The 22,278-nt window shown below is 41.4% G+C and overlaps 1 protein-coding gene across 2 annotated transcripts in view; it reads left to right on the forward strand.

Moving 5' to 3' along the window:
* The window catches only part of MAML3 (mastermind like transcriptional coactivator 3), a 417,109-nt gene that overhangs the window by 245,109 nt on the left and 149,722 nt on the right, over window positions 1–22,278 (forward strand). For both annotated transcript variants that reach the window (XM_039249147.1, XM_039249148.1), the window contains exon 2: window positions 3,837–5,423. In XM_039249147.1, coding sequence (XP_039105078.1) covers window positions 3,837–5,423 — 1,587 coding nt within the window. The remainder of the gene's footprint in view (window positions 1–3,836; window positions 5,424–22,278) is intronic.

Consider the following 22,278-nt stretch of genomic DNA (forward strand, 5'->3'; position numbering starts at 1 on the left):
AGCAGCCCCATTCAGGTCACAGGCTGAAAATGCATTTGACTTGAACCTCAACAATCTAGTGTTGTTGTACAATCTAGGACATGAATGCATTAGCACTTGGACTTGGGCTTGAATTGCAAATTTGATTTTTGTTGTTCATATTAAAAAAGCTACACCAGATGCTTAGAAAACATTAGGATTTTGCCAGCTAGGGAACAGAAATATTATCATTCTACCTACTTGTATTTTAAAGACCCAGAAAGTAATCTGTCTCAATTGAAGTTATGACTACGGTATCACTGAATTTTAAAGGCAGTAATAGCTAAGGCTTAGTTTGGTGCCCATTGGGTACCAGGCATGAAGTTAAGTGTTTTCCATATTATTACATTTAAGTTCATTCTCACAGTAACTCAATGAGCTAGAAATTATTAATCCATTTTGCAGATGTGGTAACCAAAACTTAGGAGAAGTTAAATAAATTTTCCAGGATTCATTCATTTAACAGATAATCATCGACTCTCAACTATGAGGTACTAGAGATTCAGTAGTGAACAATACAGAAAAATCCTTCCCGTCATAGAACTCACTTTCTAATGGAAAGGATCATAGCTAACATTTATTAAATACCAGACAACATTTATATGTATTAACTCTTAGCCGGAGGGAGGAAGTCTTAGGTTTGAACCCAGACAATCTAACTACTGGGCCAAGGCTAATGTTTTTGTATTACTGCCCTATACGTCTGTACCCAGGTAGGACCTCTCAGCTGCGAAGAGGTGAAACTTGGGGTTCCCAACCAGACCTACCCTTCAATGTGTTCTCAGCCACCACTGTTTTACAGAGGAACAAACAGATCATTTGTCTTTATTTCCCCATCCTGCCCCATCCATTTCATGGTGAACAGAATGATGGCCGTGAACTTTCTAAAATCAGTTTCATTTGTACAAGTGCTTTTTTTTTTTTTTTTAACATCCCTTCAAGTGGTGCCAAGGGCCCCAAGTCTTCTCTTCTTTAGGCCCTAAAGCTATGATATTTGAACTTGCTGCTGTGTGTTAGAGCTACATTCAAATATCTGCCATACCTATGATCAAAACTACGATTTTCTGGTCTGTTCAATAAATAACATAATTTTCTAGCAGTTGCTACCTAATATGATGGATTGAACCAGTGTCTTCTTTGAAGTCAAACTCCAGTGTGTCCCCTTGTTTTCAGCAATTCTGGAGCTTCTACCAAGTGAATGCAGACAGTGTTCTGTGCTGTGATTAAACATATAAGATTTAGGGACAGGGGTTAGACTGGATTTTTATTCAAGGACCTTTTCTGTTTACTTTTGAAATAGAATTCTCTACTTATGAGAGAATAGCAATAAAATGGCACTGCTTAGAATCCCCCACATCATCTGCAGATTGGTTTTATTATACATAGGGTTCCTCTAGAGACTTGGCAGTTCCACATGTAAGTGAAGAATGGGGTCAGAGGGAATTTTGCTCCTCTCTTCCTGGCTTCTATAATACATTACACCTTTGCGAAGAATAGGAGAGTGCCCAAGTGAAGGACTGCTCTGCCTCCCCCCTCCTCATGCTGCCCTGCCTTCATCTCCATAAAGTTACTGAGACCCCTTCTAAACTGACTTAGCCTTCCTTTGGTCATTCAGCAGGAACTTCCAAGGAGCTACTCTTCGCCAGACTCTTTCACCAGAGCCCCACGCATTGTCCTTTTGTGACAGAAAGGAAAGGGGCAGACAGGTGAATTAGGTTTATAGTTAATAAATCTATCGAATTAGCAAGAGTTTGCTTAACTGGACTTCTCAGATAAGTCCAGCTAAGAGAACACAAAACTCTTCAAGGTAAGAGTTTCTATTACCAGGAATGTAGAGTCTCCAAGTCTGGCATTCCTTATAGTCAATAGGGCTGCCTCCTGCTCTGACTAAAACTCACCTCTTTCAGCTCCTGTGAACTAGACAACAGAATTAATTATTCAATTTGCCATTGCTTATTAACCGCTTCTATGAACCTGAACACTAGGTGCAGCCCCATGGATACCCAAGAAGCAAGTTAGTCATAGTCCCTACCTTCTTGGAGCTCACTAAACACTTAAGCAGTTGTCCCAGAGTATGGTAGAAGCTATAATGGGGAAGTGGAGATTGCTTGGAAAAACTTATTCCAGGATATCCAACCCAGTATAGATGGGTCAAAGAAGGTACCCAATGTAGTTAGAGTGCAGATGGGATGTAATATTTCCTAGATGAATCTGAAAGGTAGGTAGCTATTAACCTGGGGGCGGGGAGAGATGAGGGGAAGAATATGTTCCAAGAAAAAAAGAAAAAAAAACAGCAACATATACAATGCCCTGGAGGCAGAAGGAAGCTTGACAGATTTAAGAAACTGAACAAGTTTCAGGGGAGTTGATAGAAAATGTTCAGCAGGGGACAGGCAGGTGATGCCAAACAGAGAAGCAAGAAGATGAGTCTGGAATGATGAGCAGAAGCCAGGTGAAGTAGACTCAGTCTGGATTTTAATCTAAAGGCAATGGAAGTCATTTCAGGGTTATAAACAGAAGGGCACTATATTTCTTGAAAGAAGTGGCAGTTTAGAGAATAGATTGTTGGAGAACAAAGCAATGGGCAAAAGACCAGATGAAGGAGTGAAAGGACAGATGAATGGAGGCAAGGCAAAGAGAACAATTAGGAGACTATTGCAAAAATCTCGTGAGAGAAAATGGTGTTCTGGTCTAGTATAGTGGCAGTGAGGTTGAAGATGAGTGGGCATATTAGAGGGATGTTTTAGGTATAGAATCCAGAGGACTTGGTGGTTGGAGATGTGAGATGTTTTGAGAATAACGCTCAGGTTTTCCTGTTTGAGTAGCTGAGTAGATATTGAGTAGGGAACTGGGTAGATACTGAGATAATTAACATGGGTGGGGATCATGTTTGATAATCAGCTTAATGTTGAGACACGTTGAGTTTTGGACGCTCGTGAGGCATCCAGGAAGAAGACATGGAGTTAGTGGAGCTCAGCAGAGAAGACTAGACTGGCTACATTGTTACAGATCCACCAGCTTAGAAAAGATAGTCGAAGCTATTGTAATAGATGTGATCATGTAGACAAGCCTGTAGAGTGGGCAGAACAAAAGGCATAAGACCAAACATTGAGGAATCCCTTCATTTAGAGAAAGAATGAAGACTACAAATGATACTGTGAAAGAGCAGATGGAGAGAAAGAAGGAAATCCAGGAAAATGTGCTACCATGGAAGGCAGTGGAAGCATGCTTTCAGAGACGTGTGGGCTGCTGTATCACAAGGTGCTGGGAGGTCAAGTAAATAAGAACTGAAAGGAAGTTGTAGGTTATGTTAACCGTTAATCTTCATCTCTGTGCTAGTCAGTAAATGAGTTAAATTCCATATTCTTAGAGGATTTTTCGTGTTTTTAAAAAATATTGTTGATATAATTCCTTGATGTCTTCAGTTAAGATGTGAGAAAAAGTTATGATGGGGATTAACATCCTCCTCAAGTAGAACACATTTTGGTCCAAGTCTCCCACTTAACATCACTTTCGAAAATAATAATAGATGCCTCTGCTGTAAGAGAAGTACTGCCTTTAACTGTCTGTTTTTCTTTTGTTCCTCACCCTCCAGTCTTTAGTGTTTTCTGTCTCCTAACCTCATAGGCTCTTCTTTTGGGTAAAACCTTTTCCCACAGAATTTGAAGCCTGGCTACTTTTGAACTTAGACGCAGAACATCTTTCTTGTGTGTTATAAAGCATTTAAAAGGTAGTTCACAGCTACAGCATATCCCCTCTCTCAAAGGGTAAATGATGACCTGGAGATTTACTTACCCTCTTCACTGTGTCTTTTCCAGCTCCAAGAGACCGTGAAAAGGAAGTTGGAAGGAGCTCGATCACCACTCAATGGAGACCAGCAGAATGGGGCTTGCGATGGTAATTTTTCTCCAACCAGCAAGAGAATACGAAAGGACATTCCCGCAGGGATGGAAACCATCAACATGCCGCTGCCTTCAGCTTCTCCTCTTCACCAACTTGACCTGAAACCTTCTTTGCCCTTGCAGAATAGCGGAACTCACACGCCCGGGCTTCTAGACGATCTAAGTAAGAATGGTAGGCTTCCCGAGATCAAACTTCCTGTGAATGGTTGCAGTGACCTGGAGGATAGCTTCACCATCCTGCAGAGCAAGGACCTCAAACAGGAGCCTCTAGATGACCCCACTTGCATAGACACATCAGAAACCTCTCTTTCCAATCAGAACAAGCTATTCTCAGACATTAACCTGAATGACCAGGAGTGGCAAGAATTAATAGATGAACTGGCCAACACGGTTCCTGAAGATGACATACAGGACCTGTTCAACGAAGACTTTGAAGAGAAGAAGGAGCCAGAATTCTCACAGCCGGCGACGGAGACCCCTCTCTCCCAGGAGAGCGTGAGCGTGAAGAGCGACCCCTCTCACTCTCCTTTTGCACACGTCTCCATGGGATCTCCCCAGGCGAGGCCTTCTTCGTCGGGTCCTCCCTTTTCCACCGTCTCCACGGCCACAAGTTTACCTTCTGCTGCCAGCACTCCTGCAGCTCCAAACCCCGCCAGCTCACCAGCAAACTGTGCTGTCCAGTCCCCTCAAACTCCGAACCAAGCCCACACGCCGGGCCAAGCTCCACCTAGGCCTGGAAATGGCTATCTCCTTAATCCGGCAGCGGTGACAGTGGCTGGTTCAGGGTCCGGCCCCGTGGCCGTGCCCAGCTCCGACATGTCTCCAGCGGAGCAGCTCAAGCAGATGGCTGCCCAGCAGCAGCAAAGGGCCAAACTCATGCAGCAGAAGCAGCAGCAGCAACAGCAGCAGCAGCACCAACAGCAGCAGCAGCAACAGCAGCAACAGCAGCAGCAGCAGCAGCATTCCAACCAGACTTCGAGTTGGTCTCCTTTAGGGCCTCCGTCCAGCCCCTACGGGGCAGCTTTCGCTGCAGAAAAACCAAATAGCCCAATGATGTACCCCCAAGCCTTTAACAACCAAAACCCCATAGTGCCTCCCATGGCAAACAACCTGCAGAAGACGACAATAAATAACTACCTCCCTCAGAACCACATGAATATGATCAATCAGCAGCCAAATAACTTGGGTACAAACTCCTTAAACAAACAGCACAATATTCTCACTTATGGCAACACTAAGCCTCTGACCCATTTTAACGCAGACTTGAGTCAGAGAATGACCCCGCCGATGGCCAACCCCAACAAAAACCCCTTGATGCCCTACATCCAGCAGCAGCAGCAGCCCCCGCCGCCCCCCCCGCCACAGCAGCCGCCCCCGCCGCCCCCGCAGCTCCAGGCTCCCCGCGCGCACCTGAGTGAGGAGCAGAAGCGCATGCTCCTCCTGAAGCAGAAGGGAGTGATGAGCCAGCCCATGGCCTACGCGGCGCTTCCGTCCCACGGTCAGGTAAGCGCGAGAGCCACGCGCCCTTGGCGCCGTTGCATTTCACACCGTCCGCCTGTGATGCGCTCCACAGCGACCGTGGGGACGGGCTTTCGTTGCCTGCGGAGTCCTTCCTGCAGGACCTCCTGTGATTGCCAGGTTTGGGGTGTTGTTGTTGTTGTTGTTGTTATTTCCTTGCTTCTAAGAAACGAGAAAGGTTGGCATAGTAGACTTTCCTGTGTCTGAATGGAATTAAACTTCTCTCATTCCTGCCAGCAGAGAAGCAACTGGAAATTACGTGAAGTTCTCACTCTGAGAGAGGCAGGCGATAGAGGTCACAGGGCAAAACATGTGGATCCTTCTGTGGCTTCTCTCCTGGGCTGTATGGTCCTAGCGCCCGGGTGGTGGCGGGGCCAGAGCACTTAAGCATCTCTGCATCAGTTTTATAAGGCCTGAAACCCACTTCACTTGTCTTACCAAATGGTGAATAGTGGAAATGTGGATTCTTGACGTTTAAAGGTGGGGAGAGCTTTCTGTATTTTCAAAGGGAAATGGAGGATAGATTTTTGTAGGACCATTCAGCATTTAAACATCAACTAGCACAGTTAGAAGCTATTTCAACCTCCTGACCTGGGAGTGCAATAAAACCACTCTGATTCATTCAGCTCTAATTCAGGAAAATTTGATGGTGAATATATCTTAGTGCTGGATCAAAATAAATTCTCCTCTTTCCCCCCTGTCTTTCTTTATGGCATCCTAGTTTAGGGGTGTAGGGCTCTCAATGATCTGTGATAACAACAAATGGCAGTCATGGGGAGTGTGAGTCCTCAGTTGACAAGCATTCACTCCCCTCATTCTGACCAGTGTAGCAAACAGCCAAAGCTCCTTTCATATGTATATGTATATATGTATGTATATATGTGTTTCTTTGTTTATTTATTTATTTATTTATTTATTTATTTATTTATTTATGAGAGAGAGGGGGAGGAGCAGAGAAAGGAGACACAGAATCCAAAGCAGGCTCCAGGCTCTGAGCAAGCCATCAGCACAGAGCCTGACGAGGGGCCGAACTCATGATCTGTGAGATCATGACCTGAGCCAAAGTCGGACGCTCAATCGACTGAATCACGCAGGTGTCCCAAGGAGCCACAGCTCCTTAAACACCTTATCTACCTTGAAGGAATAAGGGAGTGGGGAAATGCACTGATCTGCTGACTTTCCTCCAACATGGGTGAACTCCCTGGGGCCACCATTTCACTCCCAATTGCTGTTTTGTGCCTTAGTCCTTTTAGGATGGTGACATTTGCCTCGTAGTTGGGGATTTTGTAGAAAAGTCTTTGCTTTAAGGGCTCTCACGCGCAAACAGGTTCTAACTAGCGCTTGGATGTGTGTCCACAATTGGAAGCACTCAGCGCTGGGAAGTACTACAGGCAGATCTTGCATCACTAGGGGCTGTTTGAATCTTGCGTCTCCCAGTATGGCGGCCCCACCCCACACCCACCTTCCCTAAGCTCTGCACAGCAGGAGCTGGTGCTGGCCTGCAGAGACAGGCCTGAGTTCTGTGGCTTGATGCTGTCCTTCACAGCCTTCCAAGCCCAAAACCTCACAGTGGTTTCTTGTCTGCACATGCCGGCCAACTCCAAAGAAATTCTGTCTGGAGGAATAAAATATAGTTGGGTTTACACCAACTGTAATCAGCAGCTGGTAGAAAAACACCATTGAAATGTGAGCTTTTATGTGATACCTTTGGAAAATGCAACATTTTATATGCTTCAGTATTAGGTTCTGAAGGAGGTAAAAATATAAGCAACATATAGGGGTATTTGTTGTAGCCCAGACACATCAGAGGTTTATGAGATCACAAGCTGTCAAAATGGTCTGTTGTTAATCTTAATACAAATTGTGCTTCTACATTTGCTGTTTTTACGCGAGCTACAGAAAGGTATTTCCTCCAAGCCAGACCAAAGATGATTAATTCCACCTCACAGGCTCTGAGACATGTGGGTGAGATGTGAGCCCATCCTCACTCCCCACCCTCACTAAATGTCTTTTGAAATTTGCTAAGTTGGGATGAAGTTCTTGTCTTTGCTGGAACACGAATTTTAAAGGTACTTATTTCAGGTCCTTATGCTTGCCTGACTGTGAGTAACTGAAGCCTTGAGCCGCAGAGGTCATGTTTTGAAAGGACTCAGTCAAGTGTAGAAACAAAAGTGATGGTTTTCTGGATTAAATCTGTGGGCTCCTCCTTTTTTCCTTCCATCTCACGAGGTACTTTTACGGTAGACAGAATCCTCCTGTCTGAGGCCTCATTAGAATAATCACTTCTTAACCTCAAAAAGAACCATCAAGCAAAATGCACACTTTTTAATGAAATATTAACTCACCACTGTTTGAAACAAGCTTCAAAATACATATATAAACATGTGAATATCTTTCTGCAAACATACCATTTATTTCATGCTTTTACCTGATTGTGGAGCAGTATTTACATAGCTCTCAGAATAGTTAATTACACTATATGCGAGTACATTGCACAAATACGAGCTCAAATTACAGGCACGATATAAAATATAATTATACATAGGTGTAGTTCAAATTTGTTTTCTGCTGTTGCTAGTGAAAATTCACTTTACTCTTTGTTGGCCAAAAGGACCACGACCAACACTTAGTTTTAATGAATGACTTGAATGTCAAAGCCAATAACACTAAAACATTTATTTCAAAGTAATTCTCTTATACAGATGTTTATTTATTTGGGATATTCACAGAAAATGCCATTTCTTTCAGAAATGAATAGAAATTCACTCACCTGGATTTTTTTTAAAGAGGGAACCAAAACCTAGGAACAAAAAAAATCTTATTTAAAAATTGCAAATATGTTTTATCTAGTAATTCCACTACTCAGAATTCATAGATTATTTCTTGCAATTAGAAAATTAAACAAGGATTTATGTACAAAGATTATGCTCCTGATGTTAACTTATGATAGTGAAAAATGGGGACCAAACTAAATATTTTGGAAAAATAAAGAATGTACATGAAAATCAGGATATTAATGAGTGATTAATCACATGGAAATGTTCATAAGATGAATGAAATAATAAGATCATACGATAGCTTATATGTTACATTCCAGATTGTGTTTTTCAATGTGTATAGAAAAATATTGAATATCTAAAATATTAGGAATGGTATCTGGGGTCATGAAATTATAAGTGATTATTATCTTCCTCTTTATACTTAACTGAGTTTTCTAAATTATCTATCATATGTGTATATTAATTCTATCATCAGGAAAAATACTTTTTAAGCAAAGGAGATCCCCTATTTTAAAAAAGGTTTATGCTTCACTAATTCTTTTTTAAAAATCTTTATTTATCCACTTTTCCAGTTGGATTGAAGCGATACTGTTATTTTCTATTCATTTACATATACTCGTTGTGAATCCCAGCTTCTAGAGATGGTTCTAAAACCCACTTCCCCACACTCACACTCTTTTCCTTTATCTTTCTGCATCCTCTTTTTACTTATTCTCTTAATTCCCATAAAATGTCAGCTAAAACAGTGACAATGGAACTATCAATAACATTTCCACCATTACAAGTTTTTGAATCTTCTCTGGGTTATGTTCTTCTGTTATTTCATTGATCGTTTCTCCTCTCTTTGCTTTTTTTTTACTTTCCGGAATCTCTGTTCATCATATATTGGACCTTCTGGATTGTTCTCTGATTCTTAAAGCATGTGTTTCTGAGTTGAAATAACCAGAACTTACTTTGTTCATGTCTGTCTATTATCTTTCCCTAGTCTCATTCTCAGAGACAAGATCCTTCTGTCTCTCTTTCTCTCACTCTTTCTCTTTCTCTCTCTCTCCCTCCTTCTGTCTCTGCCTCTGTCTCTCTTTCTCTGTGTATGTCTGTCTCTCTGTTTTTGCTGTTTTTCATGGTACCTAACACTGTGTCTTCAACATAGCAATGTTTAATAAATCATTAAACATGGCAGTTATCAAAGTTCAAGCCAAAACTGTGTTTACTTGATTATCAGCTTCAGTGGAGAGAGCATTAGTTAAAATAACATGGAGCTGGTTTTGAGATCAAATAGAAAAACTGGAAAGACAGGTCTAAAAAGAATCCTGTGATAGGAGGTGGTTATCTTAAACCAATAGAACAACAGTGAGTTTGTCCCAGCAAACTCGGTCTCTGTGTCTGACGAACAAAATAACAATGGAGCAACTATGAGAGAAGTAAACCGGAAGCAAATGACCGCCTGCTGGTCAAGGAAGGTTACAGGGATACCCAAAGGCCAAAAATAATTCCACCCTGGAACAGTGGAAAGCGAATCATTTCCAAAATGTGATGCTAATTTTTAGTAGTTACTATCCTAGGACTAGATAAATCATAGACTACTGTGATACTTTGTTCTTTACACGACATTTGCCATGTGTGTGGCTGTGGATATCATAATGAGAACACGTATGCTCATATTTTGTAGAATGTTTTCCCCTTTCAATTTTATTTTGCCAAAATTTGCTGGGTACCATGTGAGATATATTATTATGAGCTTTTAGCCATAAAATCTACACAAAAAGAACAGAACTCCAGTATTCACAGCCATCTTGGAAATCTCTTTGAAAATACATTTCCCTTATCATTAAAAACCTGGAGCCCTTTTGTTTAGTTTCCTCAAAATAGCGTTGTTTATTTTATCCAAATAATACATGACATAGTTTCAGAAGTCAAATAGTACTTCTATTAGGGGAAGGCTTCTGAGGGGAAGCAGGAGTGCACTGCTTCATCCCCTCCATTCTTAAGTTGTTTTCTCTTATTCATCTCCATCAACTGCTGTGTCTCAATTTTTCAGTTATTTTGTTCTATAGAAGATGAGGGTTTAACCTGCTCATACTTCCTCCTCACAAACAAACATAACCCCCCTCTCCACACATAGAATCTCTTTTTCTTTTCTGCAAACACTCAACATAACTAGTTATAGTGCAAATTATGATTTTAAAGTATTCCATATTTACATGAGTGATTTTTACATTGCACATTTACAGTTTCATTATGCAGCATACTATGATTCTATTTGCTTTCTTGTACAACTTTTTGTTTTCCCTGGAGTTAGTAATGACCTTTTTTTTATTGGTGTTTTCCTTACAGCTACCGTCGATCCATCCTCAAACTTGTCTGACTCTGTAAAACTTAAGATACGATCAAATATCAAACAATCTGTTTTTCCTATATTTTCTTTTCTATTTTTTCTCTCTCCCTTATCTCTTTTCTCCCTTTCTCTTCCTCACTGCTCTCTTTCTTTCTTTCCTTCATTGTGTCTCCAGAAGGTTTATACCCTCTTGTTCCAGTCTTCTTCTGTTTACAGTTTTCTTAGTCTGCTACTTAACTGAAGTCTTATAACTACCCTTCATCATTATTTCTGGAATGTTTCACCCCTCTCTGAGTCACATTACCCCTTTTTTTGATCCCTCCCTCCTCTTTCTTGGCTTAGTCTCAATTTGCTAGAGCACATCTTCAGAGCTTCTTAAGAAAGGGTGCTCTAGAGATTTTTTTAATGAAAACTGTTTTTGAAAATAACTTTATCCTCACATTTTATGAACAGTTTGCCAGATGTAGAATTATAGTTTAGAAATGTTCTGTCAGAATTTCAGAGACATTTCTTCAAGATCCTGTGGCTTTCGTATTGTTGAAAATCTAGTGAAATTTGGATCCCCCATTCTATGCATGTAATTTGTTTTGTTTTGTTTTTTTCACTCTGAGAGCTTTTCAGACCCTCTCTGTATTCCTGAAATTTCATTATATGCCTTAATGTAGCCATTTTCCATTTACTGTATCTGATGATGAACTTTTTCTTAAGAAATCTGGAAAAATGTCCTTAGGATGTGTTCTTGTATTATTTCTTTGATTATTTCTCCTTCCTTTTTCTCTGTTTTTAACTTTCTGGAACTTTTATTCATCATGTATTGGACTTCCTGGATTGTTCTCTAATTTTTGTATCTTTTCAGTTTTCCATGTCTTTGACCTTTTGCTCTATGTTCTGTATGATTTCCTTAACTTTATCCTCCAACTCTAAAATTAAATATTTCATTTTATTTATCACATTTCAAATTTCCATAAGTTCTTTCTTGTTCTCTCATTTACCCTGTTTGATTGTTGGACATTATCATTTAAATTAAATTACGTTTTCTCCTACTCTCTGCTTTGTCTCGGTTTCTCCCAAGCACCCTTTACCCATATGTTCATTTAATTTTTCTTTCTTTCATGTTAGGAGCTTTTCTCAAATGTCTAATTATTTTAAGAATGAGGCACGATATAGCTAATTAGTTGCTCTGTGGGCTTAGACAGAGCTTCTCATTTGCTATAGAGGGATCGGGCTAGAACCCAGCCATTTTACTGGGTCCATGTCTGTAGATTTTTTTACCCCCTATGGCCCATCAGAAAAGATTCCTTCAGTTTCACTACTGAAACTTGTAAATCTGGAGGCTGGCTTTTTAGAGCTGAGCAGAGGAAGGAAGTTGGTAGGTGGAGGCGATGGTGAGGGGTGTCTCACTAAATATTATATAGACTTTCAGTCAGCTCCCTGTTTCTGTATGGCTCCTCAGTTCACCCTCAGCTAGGGCTGGGATCCAGGATTCCAAAGACTTGTGGCTTAATCTCTCTCTGTCAGTAGTATACCTTCCTACTTTCAGCATGGGGAATATAGCTGGTCGACCTCTTAATTATACAGAACTTTAACCAATTTTCCTTTTGTGTGCGCCCCACCTCCCACCCTGGCATTTAGAGGTCCTTCTAATTTCTGAGAATTTATAGCATTCTTTGGCTTGAATCATCTTGCTTTATTTTTGGCTTCCCCTACGCGCAGGCTTAGATTTAGCCTTCTCTAAGCTGCTAATTGTTTACCACTCAGCCATCTGATACTCATCTTCCAAAATTTTGTTGATACCCCTCAATTGCTGTTGCTATCTCCCATCCTCTTTGTTCTTGAATGTTTAATCATTTTTATCCCTTTATTTTCGTTGTAATGAGGCACTGGAGGAAGCCAAGATAAATGCGAGTGTTCAGCCTACCAGAGGCTCCCTCAGTGGCTTTCAACATTTTTCTGTCTGAATATCGAATATTGTCTAATATGAAAATTTGTGTTTTACAGCAAATTTCACATTATTGCTTCTAACATTTTGGGCTTTAATAGAGCTGGTTTCAGAAAACCTAAAGTGCTCCCTTACCATAAAATTTACATATGTCACATGCATGCCTTCAAAAGGACAGCAATGTCAACATGATCATCGTGCTTCCTTAGAATAAGTTCTTGTGATTATAACCATTGAACAGTTTTTAGAATCTTGAAAATATTGACTTACTTCAAGGACTATAAAAACAATTTAGGTTCCCTGACCCTGACAAAGCCAATAGTATCTGGTGACTCAGATGCAAGGTAAAATATTGACAGAACACTCATCACTGACTGAGTCCATGGCCTTCCAGCTGAGGGGAAACCAGTGGGCAGAAGTGCTACAAAAATCTAGATAATAAATGAAATGTTTATATTGATGGGTGTAATAAGTCATTTCCATAAACACACTGGCATATTTTGAAAATCCTGATTGATATTCTGCCAGAGTCTTAGAAATATGAGGCGAATAGTAAACAGCAGAAAAGAAAAAATTTTAGGAATTTGCTATATAATAGCTTTGTGCAAGAAAGAGGTTTTAATTAGTACCTTAGGAGAATAGCCCTTAAAGGCTTCATGGGACAAGAATATTCTTGCTTAATGAGAGCACTTACACCCCAACAATCAGTAGTTCTGAAGCTTTTGTGGGCCTGAGAATCACCTGGGGAACTTGTTCAAGATGCAGGTAATCAGATTCTATTGCCAAAGATTCAGAGTCAGTACGTCTGGGATGGGGCCTGGGAGTGTGCATTTTAATAAGAAACCCACCACCGCTCCGTTTTCTAATGGAGAAATTATACATAAGATAGCTCTGAATCTGCAATAAAAACAACCTGTTTATTTCACACTCAATATTTGTATCTGGCAGTTATTGCCTTTGGAGCTATAAATTTTGTAGGGTCTAAGCCGTGTATCATTTCAAGTAAGATGGGAAACTTAGGTTACTCTGCACTTAATGGATTTCTTTTTCTTAGGATAGGGTGAAAATTATAAGAGCTCAGATCTTGTGGATTCTAGCTATGTTTTGTATATTATAGAATTACTCCTGTTGATTTTCTTAATCGGACAAAGCAGTGCACCTTCCACTGTTCGCCACCACCTGGGAGAAGGGTGGAATTCCCCTCATCTCTCCAAGAGAGTGTTGGCTGTCCATTCCTCTGTTTCAGGACCAACTGAGGCTGTGGCCTTGTGTGAGCTGACCTGCTTTCCTCAGTATCTATAGGAAAAGAGACAGGCATGGAATGGAAGTGTACACATTAGAGGAAGCACAGGCTTACTTAAGGCTTCTTTGGGGACATCCTCCTTAGGGCAAGACTGCTTACAGACATATCAGTAGAGCCAGGACTCTTCTGTTGCATATTCTGACACTGTTACATCAAGGATGGAATTCAGGCACACTTCCCAGGTATTCCTGAGCTTTAAGGAGGTGCTGGAGGCCTATTTTCATTCTATTTCCTGAGTTTGACATTCCCTTCCTTTCAAGATCATTCGCTCTACCCAAGCCCCGCACCTGCCCAGTGCCTCCCAGTGGATACCTAGTGCATTCACACGTAAGAGAGGAGGTCCTGCTGGGTTTTTTTTCCCTGACAAAAGTCTGTTGGACTAAGGGTCTGTCACATGTGTGGAAAATTATGAAACTTGACCAAGTATACTGTCCTTGTGTATATTCACTTCTAAAATTCTAAATGTTATGGACTAAAAAGAGATACCAGAGTAATATCATCTACAGTATCCCACAGTGTGCACTCTGGCCAGGGAGATGAGAAGACACACAGGTTAAGTCAATACAGGGCAGCAAGTGGGTAAGTGCCACCTTACTAAATTCTCTATTAGGGATTACAGGCAGAGAGAAGGCAAGGGTCAGTACAGCCTGGAGTAAAGGAGCAGTTTCCAAGGGGAGATCAGCTTTGAGTAGACCAAGAATGACCAGGAGTTAGATCGGATGGTGAGTGAGTGGAAAGGCATTCTGCTTCAAGCAAAGGGTTGTTCCTTACCTGGGCAATGCAGACTATAGCCAGGCTGGAGAGAGAGGTTCATGTTGGGGAATAGTGAGGTGAAATGTATGAGAGAACAGTTAGGGGACTTTCTACCATTTCAAGTTGGAGATACTGAGAATCTCCCTCTGGATGCGTCCTTTACAGTTCATGGGAAAACAGGTGCAGCAGCTTCTAAAGGAAAGAAGTAACAGAACTTGGTGATTGAATATATGATATGATGAAAGGGAAGTGAATCAAATATTTATGATCATGAGATTAAATATTAGGGTAGTGGAATAGTTCCTGAAAGATGATGAGTAAGTCATATAAATATCTAAATATCAAATCTTATTTGTTATTATTTACCTTATTCTTCTGATTTGTATTTCTCATTTGCTGAGATAGTTGTTCCACACTTCACAAAAGGTGTGAAGCAAGCTCATGGCAATTTTTTTTTAAAGTTTGTGTTAAGTTGAGCCTCAAATAGCTACTCCTATGTTTTATAGTTGGGCTTTTTGTTTTTGCAAGCTTTTACTTTTCAATAAATCCATATTAGTATGAAAACGTTTGCTTTCTTTGAGTAGGAGCAGACTGTCATATGTTCCTTTTGCTTAATATTTCTATATTAAGGATTTACTTGGTCACATCGTATCTATTAAAGACGGGAGAATCACTATGCAAGTATATTAAAGGAACAGGATTCCTCTAATAAGTTTTAAAAAATATTATGTCAGCCTTCATTAACTATTTATAGCAACTCTCAGCTTATCTAGAGGTTATAAAACTCTTTGGAAAAAAATGCTATTTTCCTATACAGAGATACTGTATTACATCTTGGTTCCTGAGCAAGTTTCTATGGAATTAATCTTTTTTATGGCACCAAATGGCTTGCATCTGACCCAAAGCATAAAGAATCAAAATACCTTTCATGTTAGTTAGATTTCCAATATACGCTGTCATGATTAGTTAGTATGATTCATGAGATTATGCAGGTTCCCTATACATTTTTATTTACTGAACAGTAAATATTGACCCCAAATAGTATCTAAACTGATAACTCCCATTTGTTAATATTATGATTTCCTAGAAGAGGTTTATAAACATACTTGCATCCTCTAATTGCTTTTGCATCTGAAATGTTTGAAAGTTTATTTGAGCTTCTTTTCTGCACTGGGCTCCAGCCAGTTCATACAAAGGACATTAATGGGCTTAGTAAGGCAAGAGTTGCTTTCAGTGCCAAGCTGAAGCTCAGAAAGTCAGTGCAAGCAAAATGGTGTAGAAAGTGGTCCGTGTCAGGCCATCACGAGTTTTTACTGGTGCGTTGGTGAGAATTAGGAAAAAGTCATCCCCTCTGAACAAGAGGACTGCAGCCACAGCCCCACGGCACCTCAGGTGTGACGGCAGCCTCCCTTGGGCCCTCCATGCACACAGTTGTATTATCCACAAACTGCACACTCAGTGGTAAGGCTCCAGGTGCACCTGCCCATTCCCTAAAAGCTGCTAGACACAGAGCAGAGAATCAGCCCCTTCAGGTCAGTGCGGTAAGAATCCGAGTTACATGTGCCGCCCGGCGCTGTGGTGTGCTCGTGCTGTGGCCAGTCAGGGCCCGGAGTGTTACGCTGTGGGGCTGAAGGGTGATTGAAGGCTGTGGAAGGCGGTTCACGTCTGCAGTAGAACAGCCTTCATGATGGAGAGTGCTGGGTTTCAATATTACCTACTGGTAAGATTTTTGTTAATGTGGCAGACATGCCTGGAGAAAAGACTTGGAAGATCGTTTGGCCTTTGCTCCCCTCTCTGCGCAGTGACAGGTGTTGGTGTTCCAACGTTAGGGCAGCACCGTCCAACAGAAATACAATGCAACCACAAGTGCAAGCCGTGGAATTTTAAAATTTCACAACATTACAAAAGACAAAAAGAACCAGGTGAAACTAATTTTAATATATTTTTGCTTAACCCGAAATATTAAAATGCTGCTATGTCCATGTGTAATCAGTATAAAAATTATGAATGGGATATGTTACATTCTTGTTTTTCATACCAAGTCTTTGGAATCAGGTGTGTCCTTTATGGTTACAGCACAGCTCGATTTGGAGCAGTCAGATTTCAAGGGCTCAGCAGCCCCATGGGGCTAGTGGCCACTGCGTTGGAGAGGGCAGGTCTACAACAACAACAAAATGTACATTCAGAAGGGCAATCTGCAAGACCAGAGGTGAAGCAACATGAAAACATCTTTGCTATTTCAAAGCCTCTGACTTTTTACGTCATCTTTTATTTTAACATTTATTCATTTTTGAGAAAGAGAGAGAGACAGAGCATGAGTGGGGGAGGGGCACAGAGAGTAGGAGACACAGAATCGGAAGCAAGGTCCAGGCTCCTAGCTGTCAGCACAGAGCCTGACATGGGGCTCAAACTCCTAGACCACGAGATCAGGACCTGAGCTGAAGTCGGATGTTTAACCGACTGAGCTACCCAGGCGCCCCTTACAGCATCTTTTAAAAGCTGTATAACCCTAAACTGGCCAGAATAGGTTAGTGCTTCCTCTTGTCCACCGCTGGCCACGGAGGTCTCTTCGCAGTGGCACTGAACCCTCTCCTCTGGACGACCTGCACACAGCAGGTTTTGTGCCGTCATCCTTAGAATTCACCTGATCTGCGTGGCCGCCTGGCTCCAGATACTTCAACAGCCGTTTGCTTGTCATGTGGCTGCTGATCACGAGAACGAACGTATCCTGTCATCAACATAGAACATTTGTGAGCAGCGCGGGCGCCATATAAACATCCTGTGGCGGGGTCAGGAGCACCTGACCCCCTATTAACATGTCAGTGAGAGTGGCTGGTGCTCTGGGCTTGTTTTCAAGGGTTTTGATGAGCTTCATTAATTATGTAGAGGGAAAAAAAAAAGGTGTGCAGCTGGAGAAGAACCCACTTAGCTCCACGTGAACACGAATAATTGGACAGTTGGCAGAGTGTTAAATTGGTAGTCTAGTGAGAGCAACTCGTGAAGAAACCCAATTCCCCAAAACAGCACAAAGCAGGCACAGCTCTTTGCTTTGCAGGACTCTCGGCTACTGCTCCTACCTTCTCGGGACTCGAGAACTGTCGGGGGTGAGTTTGAGACCAATGAGGGAACCGCCTTGATGGGGAGGTGGCAGAAACGGACTCTGAAACCCAGACAGATACTCATATCCTGACTTAACTGCTTCATTACCTGCAGTATCTTGGGCAAGTTACACATCCTCTCTGAGCTTAAGGTTTCTCATCTAGAAAATGGGGATAGTAATAGGGTCATTATGACAATTCTGCATCTTAAATTATATAAAGCATTTAGAATAGCATCAGACCCACCCATAGTGTGTATTATTTGTGTGGATTTTTTTTTTTAATTTAAAACATTAGCTGTATTCAAGAGTCTCTCATGATTTGCCTCCCTCCCTCTCCCATTTTTCCTCCTTCTTCTCCCCCATGGTCCTCCATTAAGTTCCTCCTAATCCTTCTATACATGCAAACATATGGTATCTCTCCTTCTCTGCCTGACTTATTTCACTCAGCATAACACCCTCAAGTTCCATCCATGTTGCTACACATGGCCAGATTTCATTCTTTCTCGTTGCCATGTAGTATTCCATCGTATAGATAAACCACATCTTCTTGATCCATTCGTCCGTTGATGGACACTTAGGCCCTTTCCATGTTTTGGCTATTGTTGAGAGTGCTGCTATGAACATTGGGGTACGTGTGCTCCTATGCATCAGCACTCTTGAATGCTGAGAACAAACTGAGGGCTGATGGGGGTTGGAGAGGGAGGGGAAGGGGGTGATGGGCATGGAGGAGGGCACTTATGGGGATGACCACTGAATGTTATATGGAAACCAACTTGACAATAAACTATTTAAAAAAAATAAATAAATAAAGTAAAACATTAACTGTATCATATGCTATCCATACCTTTTTAATCTCTAGGAGACTATAACTCTGCTTCAGTTTTCCTCTAAGCCACACTTCATTCATTCATTCATTCATTCATCCATCCATTTATTCATTCAACAGACATTTATAATGTGCCTAAAATGTCTAGTCATTACGCAAACAAGGATGGAAAGATTCTGCGAGAAACACAGTATCATATATATGAAAATTATATATAGCTGCAAAGTAGTAAAAGTGTTTTAATGTTCTCTCGTAAGAGCCAACTGTTAGTGAGTTTTCAATGCTGATAAAAAGAGTTTTCTTTCATCCTGGCTATGACAAGATTATTCCTCCTGCATTTACCTCTGGTTAAAATAAAAATTACTTATTTGTCATATTTTAATATACAATATGAAAATGCTGACTTTTTTGTTCAAGTGTGTTAAATGAAATTAGACAAGAAAACACCTCAAGAGAAAATCTAGCCACTTTCCCCCACCCCTTACCTTCCAGTTCCCCAGGGCCCTTAAAGGCATTATAGTGTCCAAGTTGTTTTTGGAACCTCATTATATAAGAAAAATCATTTGTTTTTGTCAAAATCAGAAGCTAAAAAGAAAAGCAGGATTTAATTTAATTGAACACTTACAACATCTAACCTTTTCATGTATTAGGAGCAGGTAAACAAGTATTCCCAAAATAATGAAAGCTATTATTACTTTAAACGTTTTTTTCCCTCTCTTGAGAGTATTCAGATTAAAGCAGGAATTTTAGTAAAGTTTTAAAACTTAACTGCAGTTAACTTAACTTATTTTTTCTTCCAATCCATGAGCATAAAATGTCTTTCCATTTCTTTGTGTCATCTTCATTTTCTTTCCTCAGGGTTTTATAGTTTTCAGAGTACAGATCTTTTACCTCTTTGGTTAGGTTTTTTCCTAGATATCTTATGGGGTTTGGTGCAATTGTAAATGGGATCAATTCCTTGATTTCTCTTTCTGTTGCTTCATTATTGGCGTATAGAACTGCGGCAGATTTCTGTACATTGATTTTGTATTCCATGACTTTACTGAATTCCTGTATTGTTCTAGCATTTTTAAAAAGTTTATATTTATTTTGAGAGAGAGAGAGAAATCAAGTGGGGGAGACAGAGAGAGGGGTGGGGACAGAGGATCCAAAGCAGGCTCTGTGCTGACAGCAGAGAGCCCAGTGCGGGGCTCAAACTCACAAACTATGAGATCATGACCTGAGCTGAAGTTGGGCACTTAAGTGAGGGAGCCACCCAGGTGCCCCAGTTCTAGCAAGTTTTTGGTAGATTCTTTCCAGTTTTCTACAATGAGTATCATGTCATCTGCAAATGGTGAAAGTTTGACTTCTTCCTTGTCATTTTGGATGCTTTTTATTTTTGCTGTCTGATTGCTGAGGCTTGGACTTCCGGCACTACATTAAATAACAGTGGTGAGAGTGCATGTCCTGCCTTGTTCCCGACCATAGAGGAAAAGCTCTCAGTTCTTCCCCGTTGAGGGTGATATTGGCTGTGGGTTTTTCATACATGGCCTTTATTATGTTGAAGTATGTTCCCTGTAACCCTGTTTTGTTGAGGGTCTTTATCATGAATGGATGTTGTACTATGTCAGATGTTTTTTCTGCATCTATTAAAAGGATCACATTGTGACGAGAACCAGGTGTTGTATGTAAATGTTAAATTGCTACATTCTGCACCTGAAACTAATATTAGACTGTATGTTAACTAACTGGAATTTAAATAAAAACTTTAAAAAAAAAACCTTAACTCCAAAATAAATAAGAGTTCTACTGGAAAATTTACTGCATGAGTTATCTATCACTGTGTGACAAATTACACCCCAAACTTAGCAGCTTAAGACCACATTTATTTTCCCACACAGGTCTGAGGAAATCCAGGGGCAGCTTAGGTGGGTGGTTCTGGCTCAGGGTCTCTCATGAGGCTGCATCAGGTTGTCAGCTGGGACTGCAGTCATCTGAAGGCTGGACTGGGGCTGGAGGATCTGCTTCCCAGGTGGCTCCCTCACAGAGCTGCTGACCAGAGGCTTCAGTTCTTCACCATGTGGATCTCTCCCACAGAGCCACTTGAGTGTTTTCCTGACATGGCAGCTGGCTCCCCCACCATGATTGATTTAAGAGAGTGCAAGGAAGGGGCCCCAGTGCCTTTTATGACATGGTATTAAAGCCATACCCCTTTAGAGGGAATTAGTTCTACCCTCTGAAGGGAGTGTCAAGAATTTATGGACCTGGGGCGCCTGGGTGGCTTAGTCGGTTAAGCGTCCGACTTTGGCTTAGGTCATGATCTTGCGGTTCGTGAGTTCGAGCCCCGCGTCGGGTTCTGTGCTGACTGCCACCTCAGAGCCTGGAGCCTGTTTCAGAGTCTGTGTCTCCCTCTCTCTCTGACCCTCCCCTGCTCACGCTGTCTCTCTCTCTTTCTCTCTCTCTCTCCTAGAAATAAATAAAACATTAAAAAAATTTTTTTTAATTAAAAAAAAAGAATTTGTGGACCTATCTGTGAACCATAAGTACTATGAAAGGCTTTTGATATTTCATGAGATGCTTAAGTGGTCTTGGCACAGAGAAGCTTAGAATGGGAACAACCTAGTGGCAAAGATGAGCAGACCCACTCATGGATCTGGGGAGTGTGCACAATTCAGAGAGGAGGCAGTCGGGGGACAGGCAGGAGGAAGTCATAGACTCCAAACACTTCTAGAAATTTGTTTCTCCGTACTTGGCAGCCCCCGAGCAGATATCAAAGTTATGCCTCATGGTAGAGATAAAATGTAGATTTCTTTGGTGATGTGTGAAGAAGCCTTTGCTTTTATTTAAAGTAGGAAATAAAAGTTTAGAGGACCTAGCATCTGAACTGTGGTCTTGTTCATACCAAACCCAACCTTGTTAGTTATGTGAGTTTTCACTTCGGCTTTAAGAATTCTTTCCCCAGGGGTGCCTGGGTGGCTCAGTCGGTAAGTCTCTGACTTCAGCTCAGGTCATGATCTCACGGGTTCGTGAGTTTGAGCCCCGCTTCGAGCTGTGTGCGGACAGTTCTGAACCTGGATCCTGCTTCAGATTCTCTGTCTCCCTCTCCCTGCCCCTCCCCAGTGCGCGCGCTCTCTCTTTCTCTCTCTCTCCTTCTTTCTCAAAAATAAAATAAACATTAAAAATTTTTTTAAAAGAATTCCTTCCCTTCCCTTTTCACGTTAAAGCACTTACTGTTTCTCTACCGTTGCTTCTTCCCTTGTTCTCCATGCTCTCTCTCCAGCTAAGTGTTTCCCCCTGAAAGCACCGCATGCCTGGTGCTGCGATTCACTTCTGCAGCTCCCAGCGTTCTTGCCACACATCCGCTGATTCCTCTCTTCTCTATTGTAGGCCGTGGGTGCTGCCGTTAGTCACATTATAACTTCCGATTATTGAATGTTTCAGGGGCCTCGGCCCTCAGTGCCCATCCTGCCCACTTAATCAGCTCTCTCCACATTTGTATTATTCACAGCAAGATGCATGCACACAAATTCTGTCAGTCCTTCAGGCTTTTCTATCCATTTCTCCTTCAAATGTGAATCACCTAGCAACCCTTACTGAGGACCAGTTGCAGGCAAGCTGTATTCCCATTACCGTGAGCATCACAAAGGATGTAAAAGGCACGGTCCCTGCCCTTAAGAAGTTTATCCTCTAAGCACATGTACCCCAATGTTCATAGCAGCACTCTCCACAATAGCTAAAACATGGAAAGAGCCTAAGTGTCCATCAACAGATGAATGGATCAAGAAGATGTGGTTTATCTATACCATGGAATACTACATGGCAATG

The sequence above is a fragment of the Hyaena hyaena genome, unplaced genomic scaffold, assembly GCF_003009895.1.
Source record: "Hyaena hyaena isolate Hyena2069 unplaced genomic scaffold, ASM300989v1 scaffold_333, whole genome shotgun sequence".
Taxonomy (NCBI): domain Eukaryota; kingdom Metazoa; phylum Chordata; class Mammalia; order Carnivora; family Hyaenidae; genus Hyaena; species Hyaena hyaena.